The following is a 14,376-nucleotide window of genomic DNA, read 5'->3' as shown; positions in this document are numbered from 1 at the left end:
TCTTTCCTCTTCGAACCTCTTGGATGGAGATTGCCCTCACTGGCACATCGAAGGTTACCTTCACCTGAATTTCTAGGATTAGGATTGCCTTCACTTACACTAGCTCCACCTTCGGTTGGTTTCTCTTCCAAAGTGAAAGTCATAGCTATGCCTTGCTCTCTCAACTTCTGATGCTGTACGTCAACCCATCTGCGAGTACAAGACAAGACTGGAGCCATTAAAGCATCTAAATCCACGACCTCAGGCTCATTCCAATCTAACCTTATTGATTTGCTTTCTCGATCATAGGATGACTGGATATGTCTGCCACTGTCCTGAGCTTGGTCGGCCACTCTGTAAATCCTGCATTTCCTGATGAAATCCAAAGGCAATCTAGAATGCATTTTTCGTTTCACTTCAAGATCATCTAAGAGATTCATCATAAAATCTTCAATTTGGTACTCATGTCTAAACTTCCTGCCGACTGTCTCCTCTAAATGTCCATGTGGATCAAAGCTTTCTCTCAAAGCAAAAGATGAAAAAGAATACAAGGCTAACTCCTTCTCTGCGTCATCCATAGCTAAAGCATTAGGACATACCTCAACTGAATTGCCCAAAATGATAGGTACTGGAACTCCATTATGATGTCTGTGTCTGAATGCCTTCGCATATGCTGCCAACTGTCTTGTTACTTCAAGTAACACAATTCTGTCTGTCGGATATCTCGGCAACATGTATGGAGGTAAAGGACATCCATGCACTCTAATATAAGTGAACTTCGGAAACTGAATAAACCAAGCACCGTACCTCTTCACCAATTCCTGGGCATCCTGAGATAATCTGTTGTGAATCCCACCTTGCAACGTCCTTGTTATGCTCATTGTGAAGGTATCATTAACTAGCTTGTAGTTGCTCCCTGGTGGATGATGCAAGTAGGCATAGGAATCACAAGCTCTGACCTCGCCGGGTCCTCTTCCAATCACTCCTCTGTGAGGTAGTCCTGTGTACTCAAAACTCCTGATCAAGGCATAGATGACGTATGAACTCATGTGGAAGGACTTGGTAGCCTTGAGTCTCCTCAACTGTATGTCTAAGCAATTGCTAATCATCCTAGCCCAATGTATCGTACCCTTTCCCTGAACAATCACCTGGATGAAGTAGAACATCCACTTCTCAAAGTAGAAGGCGTGAGGGGCTCCTGTAACTCGGTTGAGCATTGTGATCAAATCTCTGTACTCCTCCTGGAAATCAATCCTGTGCAGTGTGTTCGGGATCTTGCTTAGACGGGGACGACTCTTAAGTAACCAGTTCTTATTAATTATGCTTAGACAAGCATCTGGATCATCTTCGTACATTGACCTGGCTCCTTCTATGCTTTTGTATATCATGTCCCTGTGCTCTGGAAGATGGAAAGCTTCACTTATAGCTTCCTCTGAAAGGTACGCCAAAGTGTTTCCCTCATTGGACACGATCGTTCTGGACTGTGGATCATAGTGACGAGCACACTCGATCATCAACTCATGGCACTGAACAGCTGGAGGAAAGTCGGCCGCCTTAATGATGCCACTCTCGATTATTCTCCGGGCGACAGGTGATGGCTTGCCAATGTAATGGACCTCTCGAAATTTCTTCGTGCTAAAGTTACCCAAGTTAGTATCTCCAATGTTGCTCCACTTCGACACGATCTTGGTCTCCACTTCTTCGGTCCTCTGATCTTCTTTCATGAGAGCTGAACGACTGGTGGATGCTCCCGCCTTCGGGGTCGCCATACCTACACAACATTTCATAATGAGAAACTAGATCTTGCAATATATAATATAGATTAGAGAGTAAATTTTAGGAAACTTCATGATAAGTCCTTGAGTTATCATTTCCTAAAAAAACGATTGAGCTAGTTGGAATTCAAAATTCAAAATTTCAAAATTTAGGCTATGACGATCAAAACTAAAACAATAAAACCATTATCGCCATACCTTATTTGAGAGCTAACTCTAGAGTGCAAAATGAATAAAATCGCTTAGGCAAAATTGAAGTTATATAGTCTTCAACGTGATCTCTCCTTCAAAATAGCAACTTCGCCACCTTTGGTATGTCCTTGACGTAGTCTTCAATGCCTTTGACAAATTTGAACCTCCTTGGATAATATTTGCGCACTTCTCCCTTTGTCTTCCAAATCGCGTGTGAAATGGCAAAAATGATAATATGAAAATGAAGATCTTCACCCTCCCTTTATAGCGCTCACACCTCCATTACCACTAGGCCGACTTGGTAATTAAAAAGGCAATTTAAAACGATTTTTAAAACAAATAACAAAGCCGACTTCCATAAAACAAGCGCTCCCTTTGATTTTTTTTTTTTTTAAATTAATAATTAATTATTAAATGCCTTCGTTTATAAATTAATTAATTCGATTTTCTTACAAGGCAAAAACAATTAATTAATACCAAGCGCAAATTTTAAATGCCATTTAAATTGAATTTTCAAAAATTATCGATTTTTAGCATTTAAATAAATTCAAAAATATTTGCTTGAGCGCCAAAATTTTAAAGATAAAAAGTGCAAACCTCATCGCCCTGGTCCCTAACTGAGGGACAGGAGCGATCCATCAACTTTGTCTCGATCCTTGCACTTTTGACGTTCAAAGTCTTCATCTCTACGTTGGATTTGGCATTTTCGTTGGGTCCTTCGATCTTAATTGACTTGCTTGTGCGAATAAATGCATCTCATGACCATTATCGCCCTGGTCCCTTGGAAAGGGACAGGAGCGATCCCTATTCTTTTACGTGAGATTCTTCGTTCTTGATATCAATTCCTCGTTCGTTATCCTTCAAACAACGTTTTGAACCCTTTGCAAGTTTGTTTTGTCATGATCTTCGAAGGATGATAATTGCTTTAGCAAATATCGCCCTGGTCCCTTGGAGAGGGACAGGAGCGATCCTCATAATTTCTCCTTGACATTTGTAACTTCGAACCTCAATCTTCATTGTGAAGGATAAACAATGCTATTCTTTCATTCCACGCTCTTTTCACTTGACTTATACAAGACACTTAGACGTTTGGAAGGATCATCGCCCTTGTCCCTTGGAGAGGGACAGGAGCGATCTTGAAGCTCTAGCCAAAATGCGTCATCTTTCAACCTTGGTTCCTCGTTCATTGCCTCTTAAAGGACGTCCTTGATCTTGTGTGAACTTGCCTTATCATGCATTTGAAGGAAAATGAAGGATCCTATGCAAATCGCCCTGGTCCCTTGGAGAGGGACAGGAGCGATATAGCTTCTTTGTTCGATTTGGTGATCATTTAACGTTTGAAGCCTTTGTATATCATCTTCTAATCATGCCTTGGACCCTTTACCACCTTGTAAAACCTTGACCTAACGTGATTTTTGAGAGATTTGACCAACATGATAAACATCGCTCTGGTCCCTTGGAGAGGGACAGGAGCGAACTTCAAGATTTTGAGCTTGTCCTTGCTTTAACCAACTTGCAATTACTTTCAACGCGTAAAATGAAGTCCCTTGATCCTCCTTAATCACTTAACATTTGATAAACTTTTGAAATCTAGGCTTTTGTGAAAATTTCGCTCTGGTCCCTTGGAGAGGGACAGGAGCGAACCGGGGTATTTTAGTACAAATCCTTCAATTTAGTGGTCCTTACAACTTTGTGCTTCATCAAGATGCCTTAAAACGTCCTCACCACCCTTCTCATTGACTTGGTGATGTTTGAACTTGGAGGAACGACAATATAACCATCATATCGCCCTGGTCCCTTGGAGAGGGACAGGAGCGATATTGGTCCTGTAGGTTTCATTTCACTTTATCACCTTCAAAAATTATCTTCAACGGATTCGGAATGTACCTTTTCACTTATCCATGCCTTGGGAATCTTTCAAACTTGGCAAGCAAATCATCTAAGACAAAAATCGCTCTGGTCCCTCCCTGAGGGACAGGAGCGAACTTGAGCATTTAGGTCCCTTGTTGACGTTTTGTAATCTTCAATTTATCTTCAACGGGTTCACCTCACCTCCTTTCTTGCCTTCAAACATAAAACTTGCTTGATCTTTGCCCAGAACGTACCTTATGAAGAACTTCGCTCTGGTCCCTTGGAGAGGGATGGGAGCTATAATGGATTTCGCCCTGGTCCTTGACTGAGGGACAGGAGCGATTTTTGCATCTTGGGTTATTCTCCTTCACGACGGTACTTCAAGTTAGATTCATTTGGTAGAACACATCTCCTTGGACCTCTTCAAATCATCAAGTCGTTAAAATCCTGCAAGGACAAAGCAATATTTGATTTTAAGCTCCGGTCCTTCACTGAGGGACAGGAGCGATTTTCTTCCCTGAGGCATTTCCGTGTTCGTGAAATTCTTCAATTTATATTCAACGGAAAGATCACGCCTTCCTTCATCACTTTTAATTCGAAATTCATCTTGACTCTGCAGGGGCAGTAAGATATTTGAAAACGAGCTTCGGTCCTTCACTGAGGGACAGGAGCGATTTTGCTCCTACAGGCCAAAATAACATGATTTCACAAGTTTAATCAATTCACGAGGCAAAAACAAATCATTCCCAATGCCCGGGATCAAAAATCAAAAAACTTCAAAATTTAGTCAAAATTACTCAATTGGACAAAAATTCACATTTCATCTTCAACACTTAGACAAATTTAAGCTCTGCACTCAAAAATTCCAATTGAAAATAGACCATTCTGGCGAATTCATTGCATTCAAAACTGCATCCTTCAAAAGGAAGCTCAAAAAGCTCTCAAAACTGACTGGATTCTGGCCTGAAAAGACGGTAATTAAAACCCTAAGGCTTGACCCTAAATCCAGACAACTGACAAACTTACAAAACCCTAAAAAGCAAAACGAAAAGCCAGCGAAAAACGAGCAAAAAGAGGGGGTCCCCATTTTAAATGGGGCGATGTGTGAAATGGTCACAACAGGGCTACAGGGAGTTATTATTCCTCTTGGTTTTATATGCCCATAATTTGTTATATAAATAAGCCCTCATCTCTCCCAATGCTAAGTACTGGAAGGAGAACACTAGCTCAGATTGTGAGTCTAGTTCAGTGCTAGGAGAGTGCTGAGTTTTGTTCAGCTCTTGGATTCTTGTCTTGCTTTCCTTCAGTCACATTGATCTTGGGTGGCTTCACAGCTAAATTTAACATTATAGACAAGGTTTTTGAATGCTGTATGTGTTAAATAACTCTGATCTCACCTAATTGAACACCCTTGGTGTAATGGCATGAGGATTTTTATCAGTTACTTGATGGTTGTTAGCTTTAGTTTTGATATGTGTCAATCAATTATTTGTTTGTGGTCATTTGCTGTCTGACCTAAATAGGTCCCCAAAATCATTGTTTTGTGGCACTGCTTTAGGCAGGCCAATCTAAACCTGCTTGGGTAATACTGGCCTTGGTGTTGCCTGCCTTACTTTGGGTTTCATGCTTATTTTTAACATATAGAATGCTAAATATTTAGTCCATAAGTTCATACGATACCCACAAAAACTACCATTCTAATGTGAACATGTAATTTGGGAATGATATTTAGGTAATGCCTTAAGATCCTTATGACTTTTAAGTTGTAAACTTCCAATAGCTATCTCTATTACTAACCCAATGATGTGCTCAATTTAACAATCTTGGGTTTTTGTGTTGAATCTTATTGAAAACATTGTACATGTATTTTACTATTTTCTGTTCTTGATTGTGTAATAGTAAATACCATACAAATATTAGGAGTTTAATTCCAATATTAGGAGTTTAATTCCCGCTATAATTATACTGTTATAAAACGGTTACTTTGTCAACTTCAATAATGGCTTATTTGAACATGACAGACAATATTTTGTGCTTAGGTTCATTTTGGAGATTCCTAATCATATTCATGTTTCTAGGCCTTTGAGAGAATTTGTGGAGCTAATGTTCAAACATCTGCATTAAGCAAGGCAGTTTGTTGTGGGTGCTCTCAAAACATAATACAATTTTGATTTGTTGGTGGGTTGGAATTTCAAAGATGAGATGCTTGTTCTGCAGATTTACAAGTAAGAAAAGATGCCTGATTTGAACCTTGAACAAGTTAGAATTATAATGAAACATTTGTAGTTTGATGAGTATTTTATCTATTTGTAGAGTTGTGGGTGGAAGAAAAATGATTCTACAGTGGAATTGCATGGAGGAGGCTGCCACACCTTGTTATACTTAGCATGTGGCCCCATGGATCTCCAGAATTCAACTCCAGGATGAAAATATCCCAAGCAAAAATGAAGAGAGGCAAGCTTTTGGCAGGAAAGTTTTTAGCAGGTTGTAAAGGGGAGGATGAAGTTTTCGGGCAATTACTTGGCACCTCTGTAGCAAAGTAGCAACCGTTGCAATTGAAGGTTTTTTCACAGCAAATTTTGCTCACTATAACTCTCTTTTAAACTTAATGATTTTTATCTGAAAAAAATAATAGACAAATTTAAAAACTGCAGAAGGCCCTAAATTTTTCTTAGCACATGCTGAAAAAATGTGCTTACTAGGTAAGATATTAATAAATACGATAGATGCTTTGAGGGCATTCTTCATATAATATATCATTTTGCAGCGAATAAATAATACACACAGCAGACTGTCTGAAACCTGCAAATACAGCTCAGAATAGCACATGCTGAAAAAATGTGCTCACTAGGTAAGATATTAATAAATACGATAGATCCTTTGAGGGCATTCTTCATATAATATATCATTTTGCAGCGAATAAATAATAAACACTGCAGCAGAACAACAGAAAATATACTGTCTGAAACCTGCAAATACAACTCAGAATAGCATTAATAAAAAGTGCAATTAGTAATACAAATATTAATCTAAAAATACACAAAGGTATTATTATGTCATTTTCTTGATATGCATACCATACTAATATATCACTTGAAAAAAATCAGGACTAATCCCAAGTAATTGCAGCTGTCTGAATTTTTGTTTTATACATAGCTATCATTTTTACATCAAGGCAGAAAAGGCAAAGCACAAGTGGACTAAAAATTGTTAGCTTAGAATTAAGGTTAAGGCATTTGATTTTTTTTTTTTTGAAGTTGCCGTTGACTAAATTTTAAACAGCAATATTGGTTTTTCTTTTAATTTATAGTATATACCCTAATTAAGGTTTAACCTAGGTTAAAAAAATAGGGCTGCCCAAAATGGTAGGCCCACCTGTGTGATGCCATGACCTACTATTTTAGTAAAAGTAGTTCTTCTTTTGATAAACATTCTCTTTCTTTTTATGATTAGTATTTTTATGGAATAATATATCTTTTTTTTAGCTTCTTGGTTGAAACCCAGTTAATTAAATTCCTCTCTTTTGTCATGCCATGCCAATCTGTGAAATTGAAATGCTACTATGATATATACCTTGGAATAATAACTAATTTAATATCAATTTTCAATATTTTTAGTTTTTGTATATTATGGTAACCAACTAAATATTTACTTCTAGATGAGCTACATTTCATGTAGAAAGTTATTAGATTTCTTCCATTGGAAGAGTGCATTTTCTCCATTTCCTATCATGTTATTTTAAGGTGGTCATTTTTCCAGTAGATTTCAAATTTTCCTTTGCTGCATCCCCGTATCTGTAGATGCCATTAATATTTTTCTTTTGGTAACTATCCTATAAAATAAGTAGTTGACTGCAAAATTTGAATAAAGTAGATATTAAATAAGCAGTAATCCCAGCCAACTGAATCTTGCTGTTCTGCTAACACCAATACCTTTTCATTCTTCATGTTCCTGCCATAATGATGCAATTAATGGGTAACTCAAGTAAGAATAATGCAATTTTACCAGTGACTGCATAAATGCAAAGCCTGTCTTCTTAATTTTTTATTGAGTTTCAATGCTTAATGGGTAACTCAAGTAAGAATAAAGTTAGTGTTGTTCAGTGCTTTGGTGATGACGGAGATGCTAAACAAACTTGGTGATACCTCTGGCCTGTGAGATTTTCATAAACATGTATATTTAAGAAGCTGCAGCAACTCTGAGAGAGTCTAATCTGTAATACGAAATTTAAACTGAGCTCCAGTATAACTCGTAACTAATTTATCTGAGAGCTTTCATATGTAACTTATGTACAAGTTTTTTAATATAGAAAGTGCTTGCATCAGGATGGTCATTATCACAAAGGATAGAAGAGCAAGACATGGGTGGGAAACTTGACAGGCGTGATGAATATCTACCATGCTGTTTATGTAAATATCTGTTGTTTACTCCTGATTTTATGTGTTGTATTATGAGTAAACCCCATTATGTTTTCTAGAAGTGATGATATTTTTACTGATTATCTTCTTTTAGTGAATTCAAAGCTTTCTTCCTGTTGGTAAACACCTTCTCTGATACGTGGGGGAAGATTGATCTCAGTTGAATGCTTTTGCTTGACATGGAATGCAAAGGAAAGCTTGACAACTTACTTTTGTAGAGGTTTCCAAACATCTGATCTGGCCCAATGTAGTTATAGAATCTAATAGTACTTGATGCATTGAAGATAACAGTTTTCCACAATCCATAAATTTATTTGCTGCTGTTTCTGGAAGAGATTGTGCATTTTTCTTTTTTGCATCAAAGATAGGGGGCCAAGTGAAAGGCAGCCTTGTATTTGTATCAAACATCAAAGACCCATCAACGAGAGATCAACAAATCCTATATGAACACATGCACCTTAGGCTCATGCTAATAGAGACTTCACAATAGATTTGGTTTGATTCATTAATGCTAAGATTTTGATAATAAGATCAATACATTCAAGTGATCTCTTTACAAGGATTCAGTGCCCAGATATGGAAACAACTCCATCCCTTTCAGAAACAATTTGGATTTATACATGCATTAAATGTTTCTACAGAAGTTTGACAAAATCTTCCCAAGGAACTAGAGACCTTCAACAACCTCACTACAATTAAACTTCAGATTTTCCTTGAACAAAAGATTGATGCATATGTACTGAAACCTGCTGAATGACACACAATCACCACGATCTGATTTTTGGTCTCACAACATGCCAAACAACATACCCAAGAACTGCCCACACTAATCCAAAAAATCTGCAACAAATCCCTCATGCTCATAACCTTCAGTATCCACACTTGAGTTTTCTGGCAATTAGCAAACAGAAAGGAACTCCATGCACCATGCTACTTGGCGATCTGCTATCTGGAAGCTAGCTTTTCTTCATTTCCAAGCAATATTTAAAGTTCCCCCCCTGCCCCCCCCCACAGACTTGTTTCTTTATTTCCAACATCTTTCTTTCTTGTTTGGAAGCTGCAACTACCCCAAGAGTGTGCCCAAGTTTGCATGCATGCAATTTTGGCCAAGTGGAATGCCTTTGTGTTAAGATTCTCTTTCAATGGCCAAAAATAGCCAACCGGTACACAATTCTTCATGGAGCATTTTTGTGTGGTCAAAATGCAGTTACAATGAAACTCCTACTTAATGAGGTGTCATAGTATTTTTTTTATATTTAGGCATCCTTACAACAAGTTACAAGTGGAGAGAAATTTTTCTCTTTCTGAGTCCAAAGTGTGGTGTACCAATTATAATTACATGGGATTTTAATTTAAAAATAGTAAGTGGGACATCTTATAGATTATCCCAAGGGGTTTCATGGTCAATTATTTGACAACTAACCTAGGAAAACACAAAAGCAAAATAAATTAATTTGGTTGATGTTGATTACTCAATTCCATTGATGCTCTTGCATCACTATTGGTAATATTAAAACCCCTATATTCATTATGGTCTTGAGGTTTGTCGCCTTTCAGTGTAAACCTATGTCACTTAGGCTTTGGCTTTTCTTGCTGCATTTTTGCAAAAGTTTCTGTCTTCAATAAATAGGTAAGGGGTTGGACAAGTGGGTTATGTTTTCCCATTCATTAATGAACCTTTCTCTAAATTTTCTGTAATTGATTGTGTTTTCACTGATTAGTTATATAGAATTTGTTTTTGCTTTTTTACTGGTGATTGCCATCTCCTCTTATACTAGGACCATTTTGGACTTGGTTGGGTACTTTTGCATGACCACCAAGTAGGTGAGGGAACCTAGGGCAATTCACACGTTTGGGTATTATGCCTGCTGGGAGTCTTCCACTAGGGGAGAGGACCCAGTAGTTGTGCACCAAATCTTACGTGGAAATTTCAAATCAATCCCAATTTTTTACAGTAGCTTACTTGGCAAGTCCCCTGCTTATAACTAAGGTTTCAGTGCCACATCATCAAGTATGGTGCCACATCAGCATGCTTTTTGCCAAGGTGTCTAAAACAGGCCAAAAAAAAAGTGAGACCAATAGGCATGCAAAAGAGGCCCCAATACTTGTGCAGCTGATGTGGCATCGCATGATTGGTTACGTTTCACAACTAATGGTACATTTTCTAACAATAACAACTTTAAAGTCACAACTATTGGTGCATAAACACACAAAAATTGATATTTTATGTTTCAAACAATAGTTTTTATTTGTACTATTATTAGAACAAAAAGTATCAACAACCCTCACAACAATTCATACATGCTCAACTACTGGTGCTCTTCCCCTATTTGATCTCAGACCAATGTACTTAAAGAATTTAATGGTGGTCTTGATAATAGATAATCCGAAATGTTCATCATGGGTTTGAGGTTTGTTACCTCTGAGATCAATTTCATGTTGCTTCAGTTCTTGCCGTTTTTGCTGTGTTCTTCCATTAAGTTTTTTGTCTTTGATATGAGATGATGGATAGGATTTGTTTTTCTATTGAGTCTTTTTTATCTTAGTCCCTTAAATAAAAATTTCTATATGATAGGGAAATGTAATTTGGGCTATCCATTTGTTCTAAAATATTTGTTTTTATTCTATACTGTGCTTAATTTACATGCAGTGTATTTACTATTTTTTTTTGATGGTGTTTTAACTTCTCTGATACATTTCTGTTTACTTTTTTCAGACTCGGATTATGAAGGAAGACCTTTGTAACCACGTATGGGAATTTCGTTTTAAAACTGTAAGTTTTTAATAACAACTACTCTGACTTACATCTAGTTTTTAAATAATCTATTTTAATTAGTTTTCTCTGTGCCAGATTAGTGTTACATGAAATTTATAGTGGCTGTTTTCAATTTTTCTCTTGCAGCCAGCACCATTGTATTGGCTTAATCTGGATCCCTCATGGAAAGGCACTGGGCCTCCCATGCGGCGATACTTCCATCCTGATGGTTCGCAGACTGCAGACCCTACAGATAGAGTTTGGGGAGGTCATGAATGCACCTACTCCATTGTTACTTTTACAGACCAAGGAAAGATTAGGGAGCATTATGTGAGAATCAATCGGTGGCCGAGAATGTCTGTTTCAAGGAAGCAGGACTGGGGTTGGGAGCTTGATAATCATGTATATTGCTATTCAAGTATACCTGATGCTGATAAAGAGGGTGGCACTGGTCCCCTCAACCCATTCTGGTAAATTCTTAAGATGATACATATTATTAAGGTTGTATTAAACACTGCATGGTATTTTTTTCTTTTCTCAGACAGCTTGTTTTGGAGTGGTCTATATTCTCAACTAAACAGAAGGAATCAAACAATAACTATTTCATACTGCTAAAATTTGGACTAAAGTATTTATTTTATCTTTGTTGACTTAAACTATGTATTTATCAAGTTATCTTGTACTGACTGTTTGCTTGTGCCGAAGTGTTGTCTAAGTGTTTTGTATATTTGGACATACTTGTTCATGCTATTGCCATTGCCGTTGTTCATGAACAGATTAAACCAACATTTGATAGTTTGCTGTTATTCTAAGTTCTAGAATAATGTTGATCTGTGTGTTGTCTCTGAGCTTAAACAGCTTTACAATTTGTCTTGGCAGTTATTATTGTTAGTAGGTTACTGTTGTTCTTCTGATTACCCAGTTGTAACATTTCATTCTTGTTGAACTCTCGCCAATTTGTCTCTTTTAGTTAAATCAAGCTTATTATAACAAAATGCTGATGCTTCTGTTTCTACTAGTCATTTAGTCTCCAATTTAGTTTACAGCTAACATGTTAGAGTGGGTTGTATTTGAACCCTACATGTAAGTGTTTGTCTTGTGTCAATTTCATCAGACAGCTGATTAGAGTGGGTTGTATTTGAACCCTACATGTAAGTGTTTGTCTTGTGTCAATTTCATCAGACAGCTGATTATTCATAGCCTTCATCACAGCCATTCATGTCAGAGTGTTTGAACTTTGAACACTAGGAAAGAGAAAGGCATGTAAGAAATTTTAGAATTTTTAAGAATGGAAGGGAGTGTTTGAACTTTGGACACTAGGAAAGAGAAAGGCATGTAAGAAATTTTAGAATTTTTAAGAATGGATGGGAAACAATAGCTAAGCATGTTGAATAAGCAAGTAATCTACAAGGAGGCAAGCTAAGAGGGCATTACATAGGTGTTTGAAAAAGAAGGTTGAAATTAAGTAATGTGCGTGTAAAGCATTAGAAGATGATAGAGGAGACTAGGAAACATAGGTTCACGCTTGTGGAAATCTCCTACATTGGGTTTCTCTAAGGTTTATGCTTTTGTTATCTCTTGTTTGCTCTTGCAACTTGATATGCTATTTTGATTGCTAGCACATCATGGTTTGGTCATAATAATTAATAGAAAATAAACTTGCTCTGGAAAAGTTGAATAATTGACACGACAATTGTTTAAACTTCACTTTTTTTATCCAATTAATAGCTTTTCACTCTCTACCCTGTTTCCCATTTGGCAAAGCTTTAAAGAGCCTTAAAATTCATGCCAATAAGTTTGGATTCACTCGACTGTAATCCCATTCCGCATTCATGTTGAGTGGAGGATGTCACGGGCAATTTTTGATCTTTTTGATTTGACCTATACATTCTTTTATTGGATATCTAACGATGAGCTACCCCAGCAGTTTAGTGTGAGTTACTTTTTAATGGAGTTTAAATTTAGTTTATGATTAATATCAAATACTTTGGTAATAAAAGACTGAACTTTATGTGGTTAATAGCTATTGAAGGTAATTTAATTTTTCTGGTTATCATAATTTTAGTGCAACTAACATTTATTGTTAAAATAATTTTGTTTTAAATTGTTTAAAAATGTTTACTTGTTTTCGTAGGCATATAGGTGTTTAGTTAGAAGTGAGTCTAGAAGTCGTTCTTTTTTATTTGTTTTAAGTTTAGCGTCATTCCAAAATTTGATCTCACCATAAAATGTTATAAGTTAGATTTTTTACATCTTTTAAAATTAATAATGTGTTGTAAGCCATACAAGTTATAGCTATTCTTCAATGGTTTTTCAATAAATAATATAAGTTAGAAATCAAGGTCAACCAGCCAAACAACAAAACATGAGAAAATATATCACATTAAAAAAACCTATGGACTTGTAACAAATTTGACTTTAACAAATGGAAACTAAGTTACTTTGAGAGTGCTCTCAACGATTACATTTGATTAACAATTAACTACTTAAAATACTTAATGAACTACTTAAAATACTTAATGAAAGTAAATTGGTAAAATAGAAATATAAATATAAAAGTGACCATTTTACTACATAAATGAAAAATACAATCATCAAAGAATCTACAATCAAAATCTGAAAGTTTCAAACCAAGTCGTCAATGTGTTGTGCGTAGCATTGTTGTTTTGTACAAATTGTAAATGGAAGCACTCATAAGTGTGAAAATCTAACTTAGTGATTCAATTAATCACCGACTTTGAAACAAGAAAACATAAGTAAATATTGCACACTCAAAGTACAAGGAATAATGAAATAATAGGATACAAATGATTCAAATGGGGAAATAAACAATGAACAAATACATACAAATCTTTATGCAGTTGAGTAGTGCTTCTCAAGATCAAGATACTTGTAAACACAAAAAAGAGGAAAAATGTTTGGGGACTGTTTAGGGGTTTGACTTGGTCAAACTTTTGTTTTGGTCTTTCAACCTTCAAAAATATTCAAGATAGAAAGATAGAAAAGTAAATGTATGTGTGATTTTATTTTAAGTGCATCTATAAATAAGAACATTGATAAAATGAAGAGGAGGGATGTGATAACACAAGGTTTTTGGGGGCACAAAGAAAAAACTAATGTTACTTGCAAGGCTTAATAATGCCAAGAGAAATTGAATGTTGTAAAAGGTTTAAGAGTGTTGTATGTGAGCTTGAGGGTGCTATGTATGAGCTTCAAAGGGAGAGGGAGAGAGAGAAATAGAGAGAAAGAGAGATGTAGGAGCATCTAGGGGTGTACGACATTCCTACATTAGCCAAAAATATTGTTATTTTTAGTCAAGAAAAGTTCAATAAAAATAAATGCAAGCATTTATAGGTCTCCATTTACCTAGGAAAGTGACTAAGGGGACATAGAAGGTTTATTTAAT

The 14,376-nt window shown here is 36.3% G+C and overlaps 1 protein-coding gene across 3 annotated transcripts in view; it reads left to right on the top strand.

Annotated features, from left to right (window-relative positions):
- Window positions 1–11,674, top strand: part of LOC131057365 (uncharacterized) — a 51,758-nt gene extending 40,084 nt beyond the window's left edge. For 2 of the 3 annotated variants that reach the window (XM_057991510.2, XM_057991509.2), the window contains 2 exons: window positions 10,932–10,988; window positions 11,118–11,674. In XM_057991510.2, the coding sequence (XP_057847493.2) occupies window positions 10,932–10,988; window positions 11,118–11,444 (384 nt within the window). In that variant the 3' untranslated portion in view covers window positions 11,445–11,674. Of the gene's footprint in view, window positions 1–5,875; window positions 6,023–6,110; window positions 6,346–10,931; window positions 10,989–11,117 lie in introns of those variants that run through there. The other variant, XR_009108974.2, reaches the window with a different exon arrangement.
- Window positions 11,675–14,376: the final 2,702 nt, after the last annotated feature.

The sequence above is a fragment of the Cryptomeria japonica genome, chromosome 5 (assembly GCF_030272615.1).
Source record: "Cryptomeria japonica chromosome 5, Sugi_1.0, whole genome shotgun sequence".
Classification (NCBI taxonomy): domain Eukaryota; kingdom Viridiplantae; phylum Streptophyta; class Pinopsida; order Cupressales; family Cupressaceae; genus Cryptomeria; species Cryptomeria japonica.
This window is presented reverse-complemented; position numbering and strand designations above follow the sequence as displayed.